At 55.1% G+C, this 23,329-nt stretch overlaps 2 protein-coding genes across 5 annotated transcripts; both read left to right on the top strand.

Annotated features, from left to right (window-relative positions):
* The first annotated feature begins 813 nt into the window (after window positions 1–813).
* On the top strand, window positions 814–13,802 carry NFKBIE (NFKB inhibitor epsilon). The gene is made up of 6 exons (XM_071739330.1): window positions 814–1,296; window positions 11,371–11,473; window positions 11,961–12,192; window positions 12,353–12,441; window positions 12,751–12,999; window positions 13,314–13,802. The coding sequence occupies exons 1-6, from the start codon at window positions 980–982 to the stop codon at window positions 13,377–13,379; spliced, it is 1,056 nt and encodes a 351-aa protein (XP_071595431.1). The 5' UTR covers window positions 814–979; the 3' UTR covers window positions 13,380–13,802.
* A 1,406-nt stretch (window positions 13,803–15,208) lies between these two features.
* On the top strand, window positions 15,209–22,542 carry SLC35B2 (solute carrier family 35 member B2). Of its 4 annotated transcripts, none has more exons than XM_071739319.1 (4): window positions 15,209–15,639; window positions 18,524–18,717; window positions 19,006–19,166; window positions 20,408–22,542. In XM_071739319.1, the coding sequence occupies exons 2-4, from the start codon at window positions 18,561–18,563 to the stop codon at window positions 21,344–21,346; spliced, it is 1,257 nt and encodes a 418-aa protein (XP_071595420.1). In that variant the 5' UTR covers window positions 15,209–15,639; window positions 18,524–18,560; the 3' UTR covers window positions 21,347–22,542. The 4 variants fall into 4 exon arrangements, with proteins under 4 accessions (XP_071595420.1, XP_071595422.1, XP_071595421.1 ...); XM_071739321.1 differs by lacking the exon at window positions 15,209–15,639 and adding an exon at window positions 16,326–18,100; XM_071739320.1 differs by lacking the exon at window positions 15,209–15,639 and adding an exon at window positions 16,326–18,112.
* Window positions 22,543–23,329: the final 787 nt, after the last annotated feature.

Below are 23,329 nucleotides of genomic sequence, written 5' to 3'. Positions count from 1 at the left end.
TGTCAAGCAATAAAAGCAGTAAGTGAAACTGACTTTAAAGTGTCACCTGTGTCCAGAGCTATCTAGGTTAATTTCTGAGGAAAGCCAACTGCTTGGGTCACTGGAAAGTAACTAATGCAGATCCACAAGGAACACAACTGGATAGTTTTGATGTTGGAAGGATAGCACTGAAATGCAGCCTGGTCAATCATTCACGAGCCTTTGTTTGCATTTCTATTTTCAGCTTTGATCTCTGTGTCCTGTCTGCTCTTGTGTGAGCCACAGCAACCTCTTTGGGCTTTGGGCTTTTTATTTGCAGCACAGAAAGGTGGTGGGAAGCAGACAGACTGAGTGACTTGTACAGCCAGCTGAAGCAACCACGCAGCCTTCTGCTTTGCCTGTACAGGCAGGGCAGAGAAGAAGGTGTCTCAGTGGGTGAAACGGATTAAACAGTGGCAAAGCAACTCCAGTTCACACCTGTCTGTCTCTGCCACCAATTACTGAAATCCACCATATCGTTTCCCACAGAGCCTGCGGCTTCAGTCAGCACCTGCACACGCAACAGCATCCTCACCCACACACCACTGGTGTGACAAGGCCCCTCTCCCACCCCTGGCAAACCTGCCTGCTATTTCAAGAACCCGAGCAAACAGGGCAGAGGAGCGGGCAGGTCAGGACACACCGGCACGTCCCACTCGACCTGGGGAACCCGCCTCCCCAGCTCACACCAGGCTGCCGGCCCGCAGCCGTCCCCACGGGTGGGCGTCCTCCCTCCTATTGCTCCTGCAAGGGGCCCGGTTTTGGGCGGCGGAGGGGGAATCCCGAGCAGGCGGGGCCGGGCGTGGCTGACTCAGTGCGGGCAGGAGGAGGAGCCGCGGAGCCTCATTCCCCGCGCCGGCGGCTCGCTGGCTTTCCGGCCATGAGCCCCCCGGCGCCGGGGCCGGGGCTGGGGTCGGGGCTGCGAACGGGGCCGGGGCGAGCGGGCGGTGGGCGCTGAGCGATGTCGCGGGCGGCGGGCGGCGAGTGCCGCAAAGAGGCGGTGGGCTGGGAGGGCGAGGAGGGGCAGTGCGACTCGGGCATCGAGTCGCTGCGATCGCTGCCGGGAGGCAGGGACACCCCCGCTGCCGCCGTCGAGGTTCCCCCCGCCGAGACGGCCGCCGAGGAGCGGCTGGACTCCAGCTACGGCTCCGGCGCTCTTCCCGAGGCTCTGCCCGCGCTGCCGGCCGCCGGCAGCGCCGAGGAAGCGCCGCCGCCCCCCGAGGGGCTCAGCCGGCAGCAGCTGAAGGCCCTCGCCTACCTTTCGGAGGATGGAGACACGTGAGTGAACCCGGCCCCTGCCCCCTGCTCTCCCGCCCCCTCCCCTCGGGGCGGTTTGCCAACGCCGGACCCCCTCAAGCCCTGCGCTTGGCCCCTGGTGGCCGGCAGCCGGTGCCGGGAGATAAGCCAGGCTTTTATCAGCAGTAGTCCTCAGCCCTCTCCCGAGGAGCATCCGTTCAGCCGGACTATGAAGGGCTGCCTCCTTTTGCTGTGCGTGGATGCTTGGCACCCTGACGTGGGTTTGGGTGGGTAACCAGTGGGGCATCCCTGCCAGGTCCAGCAGAGTGAGCCAGGAGGGGCATCCCAGGCAATGTGGTGCACAACCTACAAACCCGCAGTAGGAAGCCAACTTCCACTTGTGGGGCTGGTAGCAATGAGAAGGTGGTGTGGGAACAAATCAAACCCCCCCCCCTGCTGTCTCTTCACCAGAGTGCAACATTTCCTCCTCAATGGGGGAGGCTTAAGGCTGTGCGAGACGGAATACAAGCAAGACCCACAAGGAGATTGGCTGTGCAGGATAAGACCTTGAGGTGGCTGTGGCTGTGTCAGAGCCACAGACATTGCTCAGCCGAGCAACCCAAGAACTTTGTTCTCAGGTAGAAATGGCCTTGCTTTGCCAACCCACCTGCACAGCCCCAGTTTTCAGCACAGCTGTGACACATGCTCCACTACGGGGCTGTTGCCCTGAGCCTCTTTGATGGAGATGAGTATTTCTTTTAATGAAGGGGGGAGGTGTTCCCACATCCGTAATGCCCTCTCAAGGCTGAAGGCATCAATGGAGGTATTTGGTTTGGCTTCTGGTAACTGCCTTCAGCTAATCACATCCCTTTCCTGTCTATATTCCCTCAATAGAAGGTTTTCATCATAAGCACATACACAAAGCACAAGTGAAGCATGCTTGCAGCTAGGAAGGGCAAAGCTCTGCCCCAGTCCCAGTTCTCGAGTTCAATACAGAGTAATGCTGCAAGAGGAAAAGAAACAAAGTGGCACCAACATAAGCAAGCATGTCTTCAGTAGTAGGAGCAGTGAGGAGGCTCTGTCCTTTCTTGGCTAGAGCACATCTGGTGCTGAGGCTGAAGATGAACTGGGAGCCAGCCTGTGTTTGTTTGCTTCCTGGTGAGGAAGGAGCCTGTGCATCTGTTAATTAGTTCATTAATGTTCATTGTGGGATCTGCTCCAAAGATTGGCTGGAAGTCATGAAGCAAGCAATGCTGGACTAAGCCCACCCTTCCATGCTCCGCAGTGGGGCACCTGGGTTGTGCTTTCTAGTCCTGTCCTATCTACAGCCTGTCTCTTGGGCTCTTTTGAATGGAGGTGCTTCACCACCTTTCCCAGCTGTAATGCTGGAGACGTGATGCCCAGTGAGAGAGACAAGGGTCTTTTAAGCAGAGCTGTGGAAATGATGAACCCCTGGGCCAGCCCATCACCGTGTGCCCAGGGCTCCCTGCTTGCCGTTCTTCAGTGAGCCCAGTAGATTCATCTTCCTGGAGATGCTTTTACTGCTTGGGGCTGTTTTGTTAGGTGTCTGAGGCCTTTGCTTGTCAGACTTGCTCGGCCAGAGCCTAACGCAAGCATCTAATTAACTAGGGAAACATTAATTGGTGGTGCCTTGGTTACTGTAGGCAGGAGAGGCTCTCAGAGAGCTCTCCAAACAGTTGCAGTTGCTCTCCTGTTTTCTCTCACTCCGAGTGCAGTTCAGAACAGGAAATCTGTAAAGAAAAAGGGAGGGAGCAAAAAGTCTGCCAGCACTGTAGCTCGTACACTATGGTCTGGCCATATCTGTGTAGGGAGCTGGCCTTCCTGGGATCTGCTCCCAGCACTGGGAAAAAATGCTGTTCTTGTGGTTGGAGTGGTGAGGCTGTGGATTTCTGTCTTTGCTATTCCTGTCTTTCCTCCTGACCCTGCGGCAGAGGTAGGTGGCATTTATATTTAGAAATGCTGAACATCCTCCATTCCGGTCGGCGCAAACGGGGACTGCGAGTGCTCAGCAGCTCATTGAACTGCCACCGGTTTTGTATGCAAAAACAAGTCAGGGCTGATAGTAATGCCAGAGTCTAAGGAGCAATTGCTCATCTGGATCAGATGGTCACAGGATGCATCCCTTTCATCCAGCCAGCCAAACCCATTGACTTCTTTTCATCTCTGCCAGCAGCACATTTCCTTATGTTCCTTGATTGAACTTCTGCCATAAAACAGCTCCAGACCAAGAAATAAAATCTTACTATCAATATATATCAGAAGGCTTGGGCTGTCCTGTAATTCAGAAGACTTATTGTCCTGTAATTGTAATTCTGAAAATACAAAAAGTTCAGGGGTTTTGGCTGAGTAGTTCCTGTTTCCCCAGCTGCCCTGGCTGGTATAGAGTGGAGAGGAGCACTGAGCTCATACAAAGAGATCTGATGAAAGTCTTGGCTGTCTGGCAGAAATCCTGGCTGTCTGTATTTTCCTTGGGCTCATCCCCCTGTGCCTCCTTGAGGTGTGCCTGGGAGGGAGCTGTGTTTGTCAGCCTGATGCTTGTGGGGGAAGTGTAGGAGGTGGAGGCTGAGATGAGGAGCTTGGGTGGTTGGAGCATCAGCAGGGTCTGTTTTGGATATTTTCATGCCTGCCTCTGCAAGAGGCCCTGTTAGCCCAGGCAGAATGAAGCAATGGGGCTAAAACTGGCTCTCCCCATGATCAAAATTAGAATGGGTCTAGCATATGGAGGAAGGAAATTAGCCAACAGGATAGATGTGTGTGTGATGGCCAGGGAACTGTGTGGGTGCCATCTTCCTAGAATCATCTACAAAAGCCTCAACTCCCCCCATTGCCACTGTTGGTCCTTCAGCTTCAGGAAGCTGGGCTACAGCACATCAGTCCTCAAGAGAAAGAAGCAGAGTTGGGCATGGTAGGAGAGGTCAAGGATGAGGAACAGGCGGAAGATGGTGGGTGCACTTAGGGCAGTGATATGTATCCTGTTTATTCTGCAGCAGAGTAGAGGGCAAGCCCTGGGGCACTCAAGCTCTGTCTCCTCCAAGCACCCATCTTTTCCTTGTGAACCAAGCAGTCTCCTCCAAGCATTTGTCTTGTAACCCAGCTCCCTTTCTCCTGAATTGAGTCCTGATGGGACTGCTCTGCATGGAAGCAAAGAGAGGGGAGGTTACAGCTAGCAGGTATGGCCAGCTCTGAGCAGCCTGCAGACAGTTCATTGCTGTGGCCAGCCTCCAGACAAGCTCAACCTTTGTTAGGATTCACCAAGGAAACTTCCTGCTTTCTGGCCTCCCCACACAGATGCATGAATCCAGTGTCCTGGAACTGCATCCTTCAAGGTGGGATGGGGTGTGATGGGACTGCCTGTTGGATTACAGCACAAGGGAAAACCTTGGGCTCATGAAAGCTTTTGCCAGCTCTGCAGAGACAGAGTTGATTCATCAAGTGTCGGAAATCACGCTGGGTTTTCTCTCTCTCAGACTATATGTTCTCTATTGGATTTTATATTCTGTCTTAAAAACAGATTTCCCTTTCTGCCCATGCTGGTCCTTGAGGAGCGCACCAGTTTATGCCATCAGTACCTGATGCCATGGTGATGGGCTCCTTGGGCAGCTGGGCAGAGTGCGGAGGTTTGCTCTGGGCCCTCCGGCCATGCTGTGCTGTGAAGGGCTGGGGTCTGTGCTTTGACGGGAGGGTGGTTGTCTTCTGCACAGAGACTGTATGCAAAGCAACGTGGCGGGGGTCCCCCAGCTCAATCACGGGAGAGAGATTTCAGCCTCCTGATGGAAAATGGGGCTGAGCGGTTTTGGTTGGGTGCATGTTTCAGGGAGGGGGGGAGCAGAGGAAGTTTGACTTCCTCCTTCCACCAGAGAAAAGTGCTGCCCCGTCTGCTGGTAAGAAATCACGTGCCTGTGAATTGTGGGCTGAGATGCTTTAACAAGGACAGTAAATGGAGTAAAACGGGGGCCCCATGGGAGCTCCTCTCCACGTGATGGTAGTGAAGGGCCTTCCCTGCTGAGCCTTTGCCTGCCTGAGTAGGCATTGAGCATGAAGGCTCATCTCACAGGGTCAAGAACTACTTCTAACAGTCCACCAGCATGTGCCAACTGTAACCCTCCCATCTTGTGTAGCCCTGTGTTAGAAATCTTCCCCATGCAGGAGAATAGAGGCTGTTCCCATTCAGGCTGCATGCTCTGGTGTGGCTGCTTGCTGGGTGCTTGCCCTGCTGACCAGGGGTGTTGTTGAACCCCTGTACTCCTGGATCCCAGTGTGTGCACCTGGGAGAACTCTCAGTGTGTGACAGCAAAGGGAAACCACCATGGAAGAAGAAAAAAGAGGCAGAGGGCTGGAGAGACAGTTTTAGAAGAGAGTGCCTCTGGTTGCTGGTTGGGCTGGGAGTCCTTGTACTCAGCTGGGCTGGGCTGCTGCTGGCTGCACAGCAGTGAGGTGGCCATAGTTAATGAGAAGCAGGGATGCCCTTGTTTTTACTGGAGGGACTTTGGAAAGTTCCTTGCCCAATTGCCAGGGGAGCTTGAGTTCCTCCTGGGTTGTTCCCTTAGTACACCACTGTTGTGGGCCAGAGATAAAAATGAGTCCTGATGTGGGGCTGTCTGGAGGAGGAAGGGAACCTGATATGTCCAGCTTCCTGAGCCTGGACTCTCAGCTTTTCTTCTGTGTATGCTCAGAAGTTTGGTGGGCAAAGGAGGGTTTGGTGACACTCCTAGCAAGGGCAGACAGCTCTGCATAGGCTCCTTTCAGATGCTTCAGGAGTTGCTGGTTGCCGCAGGGGTCACACATGTACAAAGGCAGCCCTCTGAGGTGGTGCAGGCAAGAAGAAATGTTTTTCCCCTGTTTGGATGACTTCAGCCTCTCCTGGAGGAAATTTCTTCAGACTTTCCACCTGTATAGGTTTGCCTTGGAGCTGAGGAAATGCACAGATAACTTCATCACAGAAAAAAAAAGGAAAGAATTGCTGGAAATTTCCATGTCCTGGGCTGCATAAGCCTGCTGCCGGGCTGTAACAGATCAGTTGAGGTGAGCAGAGCTTCAGGTCCTTACACTCTACAGGCAGGCTTGGCCACTCTGGGAAGGGGTTGAGCTCAGCTAAATTAAGAAAGAAAGTTTTGATTTTTGTTGTTTTATTTTTTTAATGCAATGTGGATGAAAGAGAAGTCAGATGCAGCTTTTGTAGGAAGAGAAGGTGTGGGTTTCTTGAGCTGTGAGAGTGGTTACTGAGCACCTCTGGGGGAGCAGCGTGGGATGTTCTCTGAATCCCAGAGATGGGAAGCCCCTATGACTGGGGTGGATGCAGGGCTGAAGGTGGGCCCTGAGACATCCTAGATCCATGGATTCTGTCTCATTAAACGAAAATGGGGCACTGAAGCAGTGAGGATATGTGTGCTGTAAATGATTGTCAGGGTGTGTCGTACTGACTGGCAAAGTCCAGGCACTGTCCTCTTGCAAGAGGCTGTTCTGACCTCAAGATATCTCTGTGAGTACAGAAACTGTAGAATGTATTTTTCTCCTGGTGAGCAAGAATGGGAATTTGCTCTGTTTGAAAGCAAGTGGCCACATCCAATAGACCTTTAAGGACGTTTGCTGCTTTTATTGTAATAATTCATCTTGCTTCTTGGCCCATGTCTGTGAAACCAGCTCCATACACCTGCTTTCTGGTCTGGCTCATCCCTGCAGTAATGGTAGCACAGGACAGACCCTTGTTTTACAGGGGCCAGTCCGTGTGCATCTGACATTAGTGTTTCTGCAATGCAGGACCTACCAGCTGCTCAGAAACAGAACAAAATGCTCAACTGTGTGAGTGCAGATCTAGAGGATGTAAGGCCAGAGATGCAGTACATGGGCTATCAGGGGCACCTTCATCTTCCCTTCTCTTCCTCCCCCAGTCCTCGTGCAGTGCCTGCCCTGCCAGTCACCCACCAGCACACGCACCAGACCCAGGGCAAAGCACCACAGGAAAGGTGGAGGCTGCCTCTCCTACCACCCATTGCTTCACATCCCTCCCTTTGGACCCAGGAGCAGCAGGCTGGGAAGCATCTGCTGCCCAAGCTGGGGTTAAGGGGGATGAACCCAATGGCTGAAAGGGCTTTGCCCAGAGAAGTGGAGAAGAAACCCGCAGAACAGGATATCCAGAGCAGGAGGGGTGTGGGGATGAGCATACAGCTGGCTGGGATCTGCTGCTCCCGTGGAGCTGTCAGAGGGCAGCTGGCACAATTTTATGGAGCCAAGTAGCATTACATTGGCATGTAGGGAGGAAGGGAACTGAGTCAGGCTAGTGGAGGAGGCTGAGCCTGCTGGCAGAGGTTCATTCTGATGGCTGAGGAAGTGGTTACCAGTGCAGGTTACAGGGCTGAAACAGGAGACCAGGGTAAGCATGGAATTCCTCTCCTGTTTTCCTCCTCTCTTGGTCTCCTCTCCTCCTCTGCTGGGGCCCTTTCCTCCCCTGAGCAAGTTTCTCTTGTGGAAATTGTTTGAGAGATTTCCTCCTGTTCCACTCAGCCAAAATAAGAAGCCAGGAGCAAACTGTTCATGCCACCTTATCAAGAGAGAGAGAAAAAATTGTTAAAACAGATTGCTCTGAATGCTGGATCTCTTGTCCTAGGTGCTTCTGGAGTGAGATGGTGAAGAAAGAGGCTGCTTTGAGGACATGGCATCTTGCTGAACAGATGGGGGGATCTACATGGTGACCCTGTTTTCCAGAGGGAGGGAAGAGGATAGCTAGGGAACTGGTGAGACTTCATCAGTTCTGCTTGTGTTAGAGCTGGGTGTCAACTTACTCTTACTCCTTGCCTCCAGTTGTCGGCATCCTCAGACATGAACAGTTTTCCTACCAGGCACTTGAGGTCACTTTAAAAGCCTGGGTGATGAACAGCATTGTGTAAATGTGTGTTCTTCTGTGCCTAAAATAGTAACATCTTGGGCATGGCAGTTCAGCCTGGGGATATCCCCAGAGATGGCCCTGACCTTTCTGCTCCAGGATTGTTATCTCTGGTGATATGTAGATCACCTTGTGCCTGGGATGCCCTGTGCCCATGGGAACTTTGTGCTGAGCGAGTGGAGAAGCTGAGACCAAGCCCAGTGTCTGTCCTACTAGGTGGGCAAAGTTTCCCCTACCCACAGCTCCTCCATCCCCTGCCCTTTCTAATAGTTCCTGCAGAGCATCCACTCCTGTGACTGCAGGCAGGAGCATGGGGAGGGAGGGAGGTAGCAGGGCAGTGGGGAAAGGCAGAGGAGCTGCACATGTGAGTGCTGTGGCAGAGAGAGAGGTGTGCTGGCAGCCTTGGCTGGAAGAGAGTAGAGATTAGCATGATGCTTGTGCCTCAGGTCTCCTAGGCATAGGAGGTTTCCTGGGTTATCAGGAGACAATCCTGATTCCTGTCTGGCATCACTGCCCCTCGTACAGGGTGCCTGGGTCCATGTATGCTCTTGGTGGGCTCATCCCATCTTGGTGGCCTTGCTATAATTCCCCCAAGTAGCTCGTGGTTCTCTCAGCTGCTTCAGGAAGCTGAGGGATGACAATGAGGAAAGGGGGAAACAAATGCAGAAATGAAAGCACAGAAGGTGGCTGTACTTGAGTGGAGAAGGAAGAGGGAGGGTAGGAAGGGAAAAGCAATCCTTTAGAGCCAGCATGCCCCAGCTTCTAGGTGAAATCCTGAGCTCTGGCCAGCTGTGGATGGTCACCCCCATCGCCTCCATGGCATAGATGCCCAAACTTGCTTGACATCAGCTGAGCCCCAAGTGGCTCCATCATCTTGTTGAGCTGCAAAGCAACACAAGGCAGGAAGAGCAAGGTGCTAGTGGCAGTGGGGGGCTGACTGGGGTTTCCACCCCCTCCCAGTGGCTGCCTCACTTGTCCCCATGTGACAGCATGGCATGGCATGGGTCATGCAGAGGGGCCAGGGGAATTCCTGTGAACACCGGAGCTCGCTGGAGTGTGACACGACCCCAGACACTTCTCTCTCCCGCGGGAGCCCAGCGTGGCTCTGAAAAGTGAAAGCAGCGGAGTTTTAAAGTTCAAGCCAAATTGCCTTGGAAAGTCCCCTTTCAGAGCACTCTTATCTTTGCCATACCTGAAGAAGGCAGATCCCACAGCCTCCTCCCACGCGTGGTGCCTGGGAGCAGGTTTGGAGAAACAGGGGCTGTCCCTGTGAGAGAGCAAAGGACACCTCAGTGCAGGTGCCACCATGGGGATGGGGAGGCCTGATTCAAAACCCAGCAGGGAAACTCCCTGCACACATCATGCCTAGGCTGGGGCCAGTGAGAGCTTGCTGAGAGGAGAGATATTCTTGCAGCTGGTCCCTCAGCTCTGCTCCTCACTCCTGTCTCCTGCTAGCCTGGCCTTAGCCCTGAAGCTGTGCCTCTGCCCCATGAGGGTGTCCAGACCCTGCTTGTGCTGCTGCTTGTCCCCGACTCACACCCTGTCCCCTGCCCTGAGGAGCACAGGCAGCAAGGGGGCAACTCATGGCAGTGTGGAGACAAATGTGGGTGGCTTCTCCTTCCAGCGGGGAACTCCCTGATGCTGTGTGACCCGGGGCTTCCCCAGGGACAAAGCCTCTCCTGTCATGCACAGCATGTCCCTTGATGGCAGGGCAAAGAGGAACCAGCCTTGTTTTGCTGCCAAAGATGGAGCTTAGCTTAAGGTGCCTGAGGTCTACAGTGCTGGCTCAACCCTCTTGGGAGGAGGTAGGTACAGGACAATTTGGCCTCAGTACACTCATATCCTCCCTGCAGCTGTTGAGAAGGTAGCTCCAGTCCCACTTCTTTGCTGTGAGATTTTAGGGCCATGTCTTGCCTTCTCCCTGCAGAAAGATGCTGTCAGTCCCCTACACTGCAGGGAGCATCCCAAAGCTGGGCTTCTGTTGAGTGGGATACCTTGCCAAGGCTGGCACAGCTCTCACCCCTTTGAACCCCAGCCCTGCCCACCTCTGACAAGCAGCATGGGCGGCAGGAGCCTGCTTAAAGCCTGGGCTTCACTCAGAGCTGAGCCTTGAGAGATAAAGCCACCCAGGGACCCCAGTGCAGAGGTGAGGAGGTGGCAGGAGGCTCTGTTCATGCTGGCCATGCTCTGCCTGTTGCCTGCTCCTCACTGTTGCCCTCTCCTTGCTGCTGCCTTCTTGCTGCCCCCATGTCTGGGGCTGGCCAGGGGGCTGGTCCCTCTACGCAGGGGCAACCAGGAATGCAGCAGGTCAGCAAAGGGGACTGGAAATTCCCTCTCAGCTCTGCCTCTGTCACACTCTCACTTCAGTTCTGACTGTGTAGGGGCCAGTGTCAGACCCAGCTGGAAATAAAACCTCTCCTTGGGCTGGGGAACTCTGGTTTGCCCAGCCACCCCATGACCATAGGGACCACAGTCATCAGGATGTGAGCTCTCTGATGGCCACCAAGTTCTGACAGCCACACCTCTGGTGTCCCCCTGTGCCAGTGGGCTGCATGCCAGCCCTGCCACAGCAGTGCCGAAGGGAAGGATATCGGGGAGAGAAGAGGAAATCGGTGCGGGCTGGCAGGTTGCCTGGCATGAGGACTGTGCCACACAGGTGATCTTGGACCAGCGTTGGGCTCCTGCCCAGATCTGTCTGCCTGCCTTTGCGGAAGGGAAAGCAGAAGTGTGGTGCACAACCAGCACTGGGGAACTGGAATTCCCCAGGCAGCTGCCAGAGCCCAAACCTCACACCACAGCTGCCAAACTTGGCCCTTGGGCTCTGAGAAATGCATCCCAGGCTCTTCAGACATGCCCAAATTGGTGGCCTGGCTTTGGGCAGTGCTGAATCGAAGTCCCACACGTGCTGTGATGTCCAAGAGAGGATCCTGAGGTGCTTAGCAGGGACAGGAGAGTTGGTTCTCCATGAGGATCAGAGTGAAGGACTGCCGTGGGGGAGCCTCAGGCCATGTTCCTGCTTTGCCCTGCTGCTGAGTTTCTTTGGGGAGAGGGCCAGATGGAGGAGCTCTGAGCTAGTGGGAAGGGAAGGAGACTGGGGAAGGCAGGGAGGTTATTTGTTCCTCCATGCAGCAGTGAAGTATCTCTGCTTCTCAGCATTACACTTGGAACTCACTTTTTTTGTTTCTTCTCCCCAATTCCCTTTATCACCTCTGTAGGTTGGTTCACTTGGCCATTATCCACTGTGTCCCAGCTGTGGCACTTTGCTGTATCGCTCAGCTGCCCAGGGAGGTGCTGGAGATCCAAAATGATCTTTTTCAGGTATGTGGATGTGATAAGCAGAAGGGAGGAAGGCAGGTGTTGCAGGCTGCTCCCTGGATAGACGCCCAATCCTTCTGCCTTTTACCCAGGACCCCCAACCTGCTTCCTCCAGAGCATGGTGAAGGTCTCGTATAAGCAGCCTGTTTTCAGAGAGGGGAAGAAGAGTGTGGGTTGTACCCTGAGAGAGGTGTGAAAGTAACCAGCACCACAGAGTGAATGGGTCTTTCATGAGGCCCCAGGATGTCACAACAGCCTGGGCAGGTGGAGCAGGCATGGCTTGAATGTGACAGGGTAAATAACCCAGGAAAATTATGAGATCACTGGTGATCCTTGAGCTGAGGTGCAGGGGAGCAGCAAGCTTGTTTGCAGCCCCAGATGTCAACCGTGCTTAACCCTGGGACAGGGACATGCTTCTTCAAGGCAGCCACATTTGGTGTCCTGTGGCTGGTGTCCTTTTCTCTAATTTCTGTCCCCACCTCCTCTCTAGACCCCGCTCCACCTCGCCGTGTATCTGGAGCAACCCAGCGTGATCCAAGCACTGATGCACAAAGGAGTGAACCCTGGGCTGCAGGACCGCAATGGCAACACACCCCTGCACCTGGCCTGCCAGCAGCAGTGCCTGCAGTGTGCCCAGCAGCTGCTGCAGGGCACTGCCCCACAGGAGGGCACGGACCAACCCCGCCAGCAACACCAAGATCTGCAGCTCCAGAACTGGCAAGGTGAGACCTGAGAGCTGCCTGGTGCACAGCTGGTAGCCAGGTTGGGGCAGAGACCATGTGTTGAGTGTGCAGGGATCTGGGAGCACAGCAGGGCAGGCAAAGGGACAAGGTCGGGTGGCCCAGGCTGACAGTGGCTCTCTCTCCTGCCTCCCCACCCCAGGCTTGGCTTGTCTGCACATCAGCACCTTGAAGGGGAACATCCCAATGATGTCTCTGCTGCTGAAGAGCGGCGCCAACATTGATGTTCAGGTAAGGCTGGGGATATGGTAAGACTTTCAGGTGAGTTTGGGCAAGGTGTGTGGCTCCCTTAGGCACTCCCTCCAGCCTTGGGGCAGGCACTGCAGGGCAGTAATAGGACCGCTGTGGGGCTTGGAAGCACTGAATTTTGAGGGAGAAGAGAGAAAAGATCTTTGCAGGGCTGTTGGGTGCTATGAGTGCAGTGACAGTGTGGACTGCCCCCTTTGCACCCTGTCAAGGGGGTGCGGGTGGGTGCTGTGGGGGGGGAAGGTCCATCCAAGGGGATCCCACACCCATATCCTTGTGGTCTTTGGGCTGCAGGAGGGCACAAGTGGGAAGACCCCATTGCACCTTGCTGTGGAGTGCCACAACCGCAGGGCAGTCCAGTTCCTGCTGCACAACGGGGCGTACGTGGATGCCCAGATGTACAACGGGTGCACCCCACTCCACCTGGCTGTGGGTCGCAAGGATGCTGCCATCGCCACCATCCTCTCGCACTCTGGGGCTGACACCCTGCTGAGGAACATGGAGAATGAGACAGCTCAGGACCTGGCTGATGGCAATGATGATGTGAGTCTGTGAGGGGGGGAAGCCTGTGGCTCTGCCAGAGGATCAGGGGTTGCAGGAGTCAGACAATTTGAGGGAGCTTCTGCTCCTAGGAGGAATTTCTAGCCATGCCCATCCTCCCCCATAGGATGCAGGGATTGGCTCTGGGAGTGTGTGGGTACATGTTGTGTTGAGCCTAGGGAGAGCTCAGCCAGGGTTTCTTGGTGTGTCCTTGGGAAGGTGGGAGGCTACAGGCATGGGAGGCAGCCAGTGCCTACCCCAGCCCCATGGAGACATGATCCAGGATCCTTACACACCCACACCCTCTCCCTTTGCAGCTCCTCGCCTTGCTGCCCTTTGATGACCTGAAGATCTCGGGGAAGCCTCTTGTGTGCTCTGAATGAGCAGCTGGATCCCCTTTGGCCCATTGGGCTGCCTCCTCGTGCCGTGCTGCTGCACGCTTGGACCTTGCCTGCCTGCAGTTCAGTGGGAGCAGAGCGACTTTGAGAGACTTCTCCCCCCTCTCCTCTTTGGAAAAGTTTTGTTGGCCTCAGGCTGCCTTCCCAGAGGGAAGAAGGTGTCAGTATGAGCACTACACAGAGGAGGCTTTTCTTGTAGTATTTCTGCCCAGGAGCAGGACTGAACTTCCCCACCCTGCCCTGGGTCTGCCTTGTGAGAGTCTCCAGCTTACACAGAGGAGCAGGAAAGGACTTCTTTACAGACTGTCCGGTAGATGGATCATCCTCTGGTACCCCCAAACAGCATCAGTATACATGTGGGGTGAGGAGAGTTAACACTCTAATAAACATTTGTTCTTGCTGCGGGCACCTGAAGTCTCATGTGATCTAACCCACCCCACTCCCCTGAAGCAACAGGAGGCTGAGCATTACCCCAGGGATCTGAGGGCTGTGGGAGCTTCCCCAGCCCACCAGCTCCCTTGGGTCCTTTGCATGGCAGAAGGTGGGTGGGGGCATTGGGACTCCCCACTTTCAGAGCCTTTGCAGTACTCACGGCCAAGGCTGAGGGATCCCAGCGTGGTGCTCCATTCCTGTGCCATCCTGCTGAGTGCCTGGCATCGTGGCTGAAGAATGAACAAAGGAGGTGCCAGAAGACCAGGTTGTGGATCCTTGCTTCTGCTGTCATGCGTGACATCTGCTGCCTTACTGGGCTATACTTTCCTTGTTAGCAGAGGATTGAAAGATGCTGCCCCATCTTCTGGCTCTGAAGGCATTAAAATTCTTAGGGCATGAGCATTCCCTGGGTTTAGATTCCCACAGACCTAAAGCAGAGGAGGTGGCCGGGTTATCTCCACATCCCTCCACATCCCTTGTTCAGCTTACCACCCTTCCTTGCCCCCCTCTCCAAGCCAGAGGAGCACGTGAGATGCATTAGGAAAGCAGCAGCTGAAGGTGCTGCAAGAATGGAGATACCCAAGTGTGCCTGACCCCACCTCAGCCAGGGAAATTCCCCACTTGCTGCCTTAGAGCAGCTGTTGTTGTTTGAGTCAAATCCCAGACAGTGCAATACCCAAGGTGCTCTGCAATCCGCCATTGTCTTCCTCCTCCCTTCTTGGAAAGACAGCAAGGGAATGCTGCCAGCAAGGCATCATAGGCTTCCCCTCAGACCTCTTTGGAGCTTACCTGGTCTTTTCAGCAGCCCTGGCCTGGATGGCTCCGTTTCCAGCCAGCACCTGCCAGGACTGCTCTGGTGCCACCTTAACAGGGGACATGGGGCACTCCTGGGGTGCCCAGAGTGAGAGTGATGGGTGCTGCAGGGCAGAGCAGTGTGGTGAGGCCAGGGTGCACAGGGGGAGGAGGGAAGGCCGAAGCAAGTGATCCGCATTGTTTAGGGGGAATTTTGTGGGTTTTTTTGTTCTTTTTTTTGGTTCGTTTTTCTTAGTTGTTGTTGTCTTTTTTTGCTTTTTTTTTTTTTTTTTAATGATGTCTTGTAAAGTGTTACTGGATGGCCACCTGGTGGATGCAGCCCGCCCTGCAGCCTTGCCCGGGGCTAGCATGGGGGCACGGGGCTGCTGGGCCGTGGCTGAGGGTCCCATGCTGTCCCGCAGTCCCCGGGCACCGCCCGCTGCTGGCAGCGGCTCTGGTGGGTGCCTGGGGGACGGCCGGGATCCCCGGGGCAGCTCCGGGGGCCGGCCAGGGATGGGGTTTGAGGGCTTCTGAGCTGCAAGGGAGCCTTTTCCCTACGTCAGGGCCGGCCGGAGCTGAGCGGCAAGCCCGGGTTCAGCGCGCCCGGGATGGGCGAGGGCCGGCCCCGGCTCTCAGGCCTGGAAATCTCTCTTGCGCTCAGCTTAGAACAGGGGCTTCTCGGGCCGGTGACTTCCCCTCCCCGAATCAGTGTATTCCGCTTTGGCGCACGGGGGAAGCGATGCTGGCCCCTTGGCGGGGTGGGCAGGAGGCGGGCAGGACCTGGCACCCCGGCGGCTGCCGGCTCCCCGCTCCCCTCTGCAGCCGCCCGGCGTGGCCGTAGCGCGGATCGGGCCGGGCCGGTCAAGGCGCGGGCACGGCGGCCGCCCGGCAGCCGCGGCACCTCCTGGGCGGCAGGGGGCGCTGTGAGGCGCTGCCGCGCTCCCGCCGGTCGGTGGTTCCGCCGCCGCCGGTAGCGGAGCCGAGGGGAACCGGCGGGAGCGGGGCCGGGGCCGGGCTGCAGGTGGGTAGCGAGAGTGGTGGGGTGGGCGCGGAGGCCGGGCCAGGCCGGGCCGCGGGCGGTAGCAGCTCCGTTCGGCAGGGGATGGGCGAGGGTCCCTCGCGCCGCCGACCCGCTCCCTGCGGACGTGGCGGGGAGGGCGTCCCCAGGGCCCCGCTCGCTCCGCACCCAGCCGGACGCTGCCGCTCTCCGTGCCGGGGCCCGCGGGCGAGGTCCCCCGGGTAGAGGCCGCCGGCGCCTGGAGCCTCAGGGCAGCAAAACCCTGGAGCAGGAAGCGGGCTCCTCTCACGCCCGGAGACCCCCCGGCCCTGTCTGCGGCGGGGTGTGCCCCTACGGTCGGCCGGGGAGGATCCGGGAGCCCGGCTGCCCCTACCAGCACCTCTGGGCAGGCGGTAGACTTTGGGGAGGAGAGGCTTTGAGCCGGCTGCGGGCAGGGGCAGGAGGAGACATGCGATACAGACCGGGTTGGATGGGGCGATGAACAACCTTGTCTAGAGGGAGGTGTCTCTGCCCATGTCAGGGTGCTTGGAATGAGGGGATCTTTAAGGTCCCTTCCAACCCAAGCCATTCTGTGAGTCTGTCCTGAGCTCTTAGCGGGGGACCATGGACTACTGAGCTCCAGGCTTGGGTTTGACCTCAGCCCTGCGAGGTGTGAGATGTATGCTTGAGAGCTGCAAGGCGGCAGGATTTTTTTTTTTTTTTTTTTTCCCCCAGACCTCTGGCTCGGGAGGCAAATTTTGTAACTCAGAAAGAGAGAGTGCTGTGGCCCAGCCTGGCTCTGGAGAGGTGAATTTGAGAGCTGCCCCTCTGGAACAGCAGCCGACTTCCCTTAGCTCCCTGGCTGCTCGGCTGGCCCCAGACTAAGGCTCCTTTCATGCGTCGTCCTGCTGCCTGCTTGCCCTGCGCAGCCTCCCCCTTTCTACCTGTAACACTGCTGTCCCTGTTCCTCCCCAGCCTCGGCGGGGAGGGCAGGACCTGCTGCACTGAGTCAGCTCTCCGGGCCTGGGAATTGCTAACACAGGCATAGAGAGAGCCATTGTCCCACCACAGCCTCCTCTCCACGGTCACTGTGGGAGAGCAGAGCTGGTTCTCCTCCCTTGCCAATACTGTGGGGGCAGTGGGATAACAGCAGGCGCAGTGATGCTGATTTTGGTCCCTGTCTAGTTGAAGGGAGACATGGCCTATGAGTGTAGCAACCAATCCTGCCGTTTATATCTGATTTCTGCAAAAGCAAGTGGTGTTTCTACATCCTCTCTCTGTGGCAAAAGGGCTGTTGTGCTCAACCAGGGTTACTCAAGACTGCATGTGGGCAGCTTCAGCCCCAGGTGCCTGCACTGAGCCCTGTTCTGGCATCCTGCAGCACTCCTCCAGCCTGCTATGATGCCCTTGCAGCAGAGAAGAGGTCAGGCCTTTTGTACAGGGGAAAGTGGGGAACAGGAAGCAGGTGCAGAAACCCACCCCCAGCTGTTTGCACTTCTCCCGAGGCTGGGAATTTCTGTGTCCTTTTAAGTCACAGAAGGGAGTTTTCAGGGAAAAACAGTCTCAGCTTAGGTCAGGTTGTTGGACTTCAGCCTCCTGGCCACAGCAACTGAGGATAAGAAAGCCCCCAAGGCCTTTCCCAGGAGCACAAGAGGCTGGTGGGAAGGTCTGCCTGTTCATGAAATGGCAAGGGACTTTCTTGCCTTTAAGAGCTCTGAGTTTGTAAGTCTTGGAGTTTCATGTGAGCGCTACTAGAGGTCACAGCCATAGAATGTTGGGGCCAGGTACGCTTCTCAGGGCCTAAATTCCTATGACTTGGTTGTTTTAGGGAAGAGGGGGCAATAACATCTCTGGCCTTTTCCATCACAGGAGCCCAGAGCTGCTTCTGGTGCGAGTTTTTGTAGCCAGCCCCACAGCATCCACCTGGTCCCCAAGGCAATTGGGAAGCTTTTTCTGCTGGAGAGACTGAGGCAGGGACCAAGGAAACTTCCTGCCCTGATGCAGGAATCCACAGCTTGCTGTGCAAGGGGAGGATGCAGGTGGCTTTGGGTGTAGAAGTCCTTGACAGATGGCTTCTGGTGTTGTGTACCTGGTGCTCTTGTTTGTGTGGCCCCTGAATATTGCAGGTTTGCCTCTGTGAGGGGACAGGCCAGTGGAGGGAAAAACTTTAGGGAGTATTAAAATTGTTCTAAAGATAGCTAGGTCACACTCTAGGGCTATAGCTAAAAAAATATCAGCTGTAACTTCTTAGATAGTCCTGGTAAAATCCCAATCAGCCAGCTGGTAGGAAAGTTTCTTCCCAGCCTTGCTTTCTGGCTGTGTCTTGCCTAGTGGGAGAGCCTTGGTAATTTCCTCTGAACTGTAGGGAATGCCTTGGCACCACTTTGCAGGGCTGCCTGGGGTGGTGGGGGAGGCTGGCAGCTGGAGGAGGAAGCTCTGAACTGTTTGCTCACAAGAGGAAGGCCTGGGGCCACAGGCTTAAAATGTGAGCTGCTAGGTAGGAGTCACTTTTTCCATGCAATGACCTATTATTTTTTCCACCCAGAAGCTGTGCTAAAGTTTAAAAAGATGAGGTGTGAGGTGCTCCTTGCATTTGGAATAAGGGCATTGTCAAAACCAGGTGGTTACAACAGTGTACAAACAGTCTCTCCTAGCCTGGAAATGCAGGCTCATCTAAGTCCACATGCTCCTAAGCCAGAGAAGATACCCTTAACAGAAACAAATATAAATAAAGCACAAACATGCTTTTCAACTCAGAGGGCTTTTCCTACTCCACATAAAGTCATTGCCACTGTTGTGGGATCTGGGTGCTGCTTGGCCATGAGGGGCAGGCTAGGTGGCACAGATACATGGAGCAAAGCTGGCCATATGCCAGTTGCCCACCACCTGCCTCTTTGTCTCCCCACAGATTTTGCCTTTCCCTCGTACTGGCTCCCCTCCCTGCCATGGCTACCGGTGAAGAGATGGCCCCTGCCCTGCAGGACTCGTGGGGTGACTTCTGGCTCTTCCGCTTCTTTGTTAACGCTGCTAGCTATGCAAGTATTGTGGTGCCAGGATTCCTCCTTATCCAGTACTTCAAGAGAAGGAATTACCTGGAGACAGGTAAGGGCTGGAGCTTCCCTTTCACATCCTGCCTTCCTGTGAGCTCTCTGCACCCCGTTCAGTGCTGACAGCACAGTTGTCTGCCTGACTGGCTTTGTCAGAGCAGGAGTGAGCTGCTTGCAGAGCTGCGTCCCAGAGCTGTCTAGGTGCTACACTGAAACAAATTTGTCTGAGGCCCTCATGCCAGCAGAGGCTAGTGAGGAGGGAGGCTTCAGCTCTCCAACTAGTGCAACTTGTGATGCCCAGGCTGTGGTTAGTTCTGTCTCTATGTTCCTTTACCCTCTTCAGGCCGAGGCATTTGCTTTCCTGTCATCAAATCATGTGTGTTCGGCTCTGAGGTGAAGTCTGTACACCAGGAAGATGGCTCCCTGCCATCACGAGCAGAGCCCACAGAGTCCTCTACAGCCCGACAGGTCTTCAAGCTTCTCTTCTGTGCTGCTGGTCTACAGGTAAGGGCCCCGTGCATGTGTGTGTGTGGCCATTCTACTCTAGAAGGAGGAAGTGGGTAGTGGGTTGGTGGCTGTCGGTTCCTTGAAGACCAAGGATGCAGTGTTGCCCTTGATGGGGCAATGCTGGAGGCTGGTGCACAGTCTCTTAACCCAGGATAGTCCACCAGAGCTGTTGTGTCACCTCTAAGGGCTGTGGAGGTGTTTAGCTGAAGTCAACTGGGTTAGGACCTCCTGTCTATCTGATCACAGTCCTCTGCAGCCAGGGATAAGGAAAATTCTGTGATTCAGCAGATGCCTTTGTTCTGTACCTCATGTTAGAGCAGACAGATAGTTTCAGCCCTCTTATCTTCCAGGCATTCCTCTGAGACTGATGAGTCCTGCCTTGGTGGATTGGATTTGAATACCAGAGAGAATTACTGAATTCAGCTACAGACATGGGAATTTTTCATCTTAGTTTCCTTAAATCTCAGCCTGAGTGTCATTAGAAAGGGCAGTTTTTTGGGTCTGTGAGGACTAAAAATAGGAATGTGGGCACCGTGATAGAAAAAACTACATCTCCCGTGGCCAGCAGGAAACTCCCACTCTGGCCTACCATCCCAGCCCATTCAGCCTTGTTGTAAGGGCAGTAACAAGCCCTTCTGTCATTCTGTGCCTCAGTTGCTTGGGAGGGGATGTGTGGTGAGAGAAGTCTGTGTCACTTCTGTGAGGGGCTTGGGACTGTTGCACCAGAAGTAGGGGAGGTGACAGCCTGAACATTTATCATCCCTGGAGGACAATTCCATCAACTGGGGTTGAAACTAGAATTTATTTGGGTGGAAGAATTGTGCCTAGGGAGCTGGAAGCAAAAACCAATGCAGAGGCCACTGGGAAAACTGCCAAGACATGCCGCAGGGAGCTGGCACCAAAACTGCAGTTGTGCATCAGTCCCATTCCCTGATCCTGTCCGTCTGGTTCAGCTTAAAACACAACTGCTCACTGTACGCCAGGGTGTTTGCTTTGCAGGATTCTCTCCACTTGAACAGGCTGTGAACTGGGCAGGTTTTGTTCAGGACAGGATGTTCCTGGTTGTAACCACACGGGACAGTGAGTCCCCTCAGACTGGTGGAGAGTGGCCCCATCTCCCCGTGTCCCAGGGAAGCACTGCGGTGCAGGGGATGAGGCAGTGCTGGGAGGGGTAAGACCAAGGATCTCGGCAAGCAGCCACGGGTCCTGATTCTCCCTGTGCTCATCCTGCTTCACAGGCCTCCTACCTCACCTGGGGTGTCCTCCAGGAGCGTGTGATGACGAGGACATATGGTGCTACTGAAACAGACCCCGGTGAGAAGTTCAAGGATTCTCAGTTCCTGGTGTTCATGAACCGTATCCTGGCCTTCACGGTGGCCGGTCTGTACTGCGCCCTGACCAAGCAGCCGCGCCACGGGGCTCCTATGTACAAATACTCCTTTGCCTCACTCTCCAACATCCTCAGCAGCTGGTGCCAGTATGAGGCACTCAAATACATCAGCTTCCCCACCCAAGTGCTGGCCAAGGCCTCCAAAGTGATCCCAGTCATGATGATGGGTAAACTGGTGTCACGCAAGAGTTACGAGTACTGGGAGTACCTGACTGCTGCCCTCATTTCCGTGGGGGTCAGCATGTTCCTTCTCTCCAGTGCTCCCAACAGGCACGTGTCCACTGTCACCACTTTCTCAGGTGTAGTCCTCCTGGCCGGCTACATAATCTTCGACAGCTTCACCTCCAACTGGCAGGATGCCCTCTTCACCTACAAGATGTCTCCCGTGCAGATGATGTTTGGTGTCAATGTCTTCTCCTGCCTTTTCACAGTGGGCTCTCTCTTGGAGCAGGGTGCTTTGCTGGAGTCCCTACGCTTCATGGCCCGCCACTCCGAGTTCATGGCCCACGCCGTGCTGCTCTCGGTGTGCTCTGCCTGTGGCCAGCTCTTCATCTTCTACACCATCAACCAGTTCGGGGCTGCCGTCTTCACCATCATCATGACACTGCGCCAGGCCTTTGCCATCCTTCTCTCCTGCCTCATCTATGGACACACAGTCACTGTTGTGGGTGGGCTGGGTGTAGCAGTTGTCTTCATGGCCCTCTTCCTCCGTGTCTATGCCCGTAGCCGCATGAAGAAGCGCAGCAAGAAGCTCCCCCCAGGCGAGGCCCCTGTACAGAAGGTCTAAGGAGTAGGGGCCGTGGCATTTTAAGCCATGCCTGCTGTCCTGCCTCCACTCGGGGGCGCTTGCTTGATTTCTCAGAACCCGCTGAGGAGCAGGGTGGGGTATGGATAGGCTGGACCAGTGACTCACTTTTCCACCTGCTTTTCCTGGGGAAGGGGCTGGAACAAGCCCAGGGAATGCTCTAGGCTGCCACAGCTCCAAAACTGTCCATTTGCCTTAATAGGTCAAAGACTTCTAGCCAAGGCACAGGCCTGGGTGCTTACATCCTGGGGGGAATACCAGTGTGGGGTATTCCAAAGGAGCTCTTTTCCCTGGCACTGCCTTGCCTCTGGCTAATGCTCCTCCATTTCTGTTACTGCTCCATATCTGATACTACTACAGAGCTCAGCAGGAGGAAAGGGCAAGCAAAACACTATTTTTAAGTGCCTCCACATGAGGCAAATCCCAAGCTGAGCCTGTCCCAGTAAGGGGAGCTCTTAGCTCCTCTTCCCAAGAGGTGCTCCAGGTAGGACAGGCACAGCTAAGGGAAAGACTACCAGCCTGTCCTACCCCAGGTCTAGGATCTGCTCTGCAGTGAAAGCCAGTACCTCCCAGTTTGGTTCTATCAATTCCTTGCCCCTGTTCTGAGATACTTTTCTTTGCTCCCCTGGGCCCATTCTGATTTTTATGCAGAGACCCAGGCTGACTGGTACAGTTCCCAAGGCTTGCTGTGTCATTCTAGGCTGCTTTTTGGTTACATCCGCTGCTGTTACAGGTCAGAGGCTGCGCTGCCCAGAAGCCCCAGCACTGCCTCGGGCTGTCTCAGTGCCACAGTTTCTGGGCTTTGTAGTTGCCATTCAGAGAAGCACAAATAGCCCCTCTTATTTCTGCCAACTGGAAGCACTGGCCCCAGCTTTCCTGGGGCCTGGCCAGGGCCCTGCTGTGCCTGGAGAGCTGAGAGGTGGGGCAGAGCCCACTCAGGGTGCCTTGTTTCCACTCCACAGGCAGCAGGGGATGAGACAGAATGAGTGGGCACCTGATCTCCAGGCAGCAGGGAACACAGCACCAGAACCTGCTCTTCCTCAAGAGCCTGGGAGTTGCTGGTTAATCCTTTTCTCCTCAACACAACCTGACTGACAAACCAGCAGGTTTTGGTACTTTTGAAAGGCAATTTTTTTCTCTTTTTATTTTATTAAATTAAAAATATGCTGCATATAGTGCCCTGAGGGTAAATGTTCTTTTTAATTTTTTTTTTCAATGTAACTTGGAAGGTGGGGACAAATTTCCCAAGCCTTCCTGCATCCCTGGTCTCTCTGGGACAACAAAGCTGTCTTTCCTGTCCAAACACAGGTGCCAAGGCAAAGGGTTAGACCCAAAGGCCTGACATGAAATCCAAGCACATGTGACTACAAAGCATAGCCAGGTTTGGACTGCTGCTTATGATGGTGGAGGAGCTATTAATCCCCACTCTGGCTCCTGGGTTTCCTGCATGATGCAGCTTGGGCAGGTCAGCTGCATTCTGCATAGCTAGGGATGGTGCAGAGACCTGAGCACCTGCCAGCCAGGGCCACCAGTTCTGCAGCAAGGCCCTGGAGGAGCTCATCCTTTACAGGATGCACTTGCACCACCTCACCAGAGCCAGGAAGGCTCGGGGTGCAGGGGGGTACATCCAATTAATACATACAGGAGGCCTGTTAAAAAAATCCTTGTCTGTAGCCTACACAATCTATTCACAGGGACATCTGAAGTCAGACAGGACCTTGGCCTAACAGCCAGAGAAACAGCCAGCCCATATGGTTGAGGGCTACAGGAGTAACCAAACAGTTCCTGTCCCTTGTGCCTCCTTATCACATTGTTGGGTTAGCTGAGCCAGCAGGGGTAACTGAGCTGGTGCTGCACACAGCCCGGGCTTCAGAGCACCCTGCTCTGCAGCAGTTGTACCTGTGCTCCTTTCCTAGCTCTGAGCTCCTGGAAGTGCCTATGATTCCTCACAGCCCTTCATCCTAC

Source organism: Heliangelus exortis, chromosome 3 (genome assembly GCF_036169615.1).
Source record: "Heliangelus exortis chromosome 3, bHelExo1.hap1, whole genome shotgun sequence".
NCBI lineage: Eukaryota > Metazoa > Chordata > Aves > Apodiformes > Trochilidae > Heliangelus > Heliangelus exortis.
Note: the sequence above shows the minus strand (reverse complement) of the source record. Positions and strands in the feature narration are given on the sequence as shown.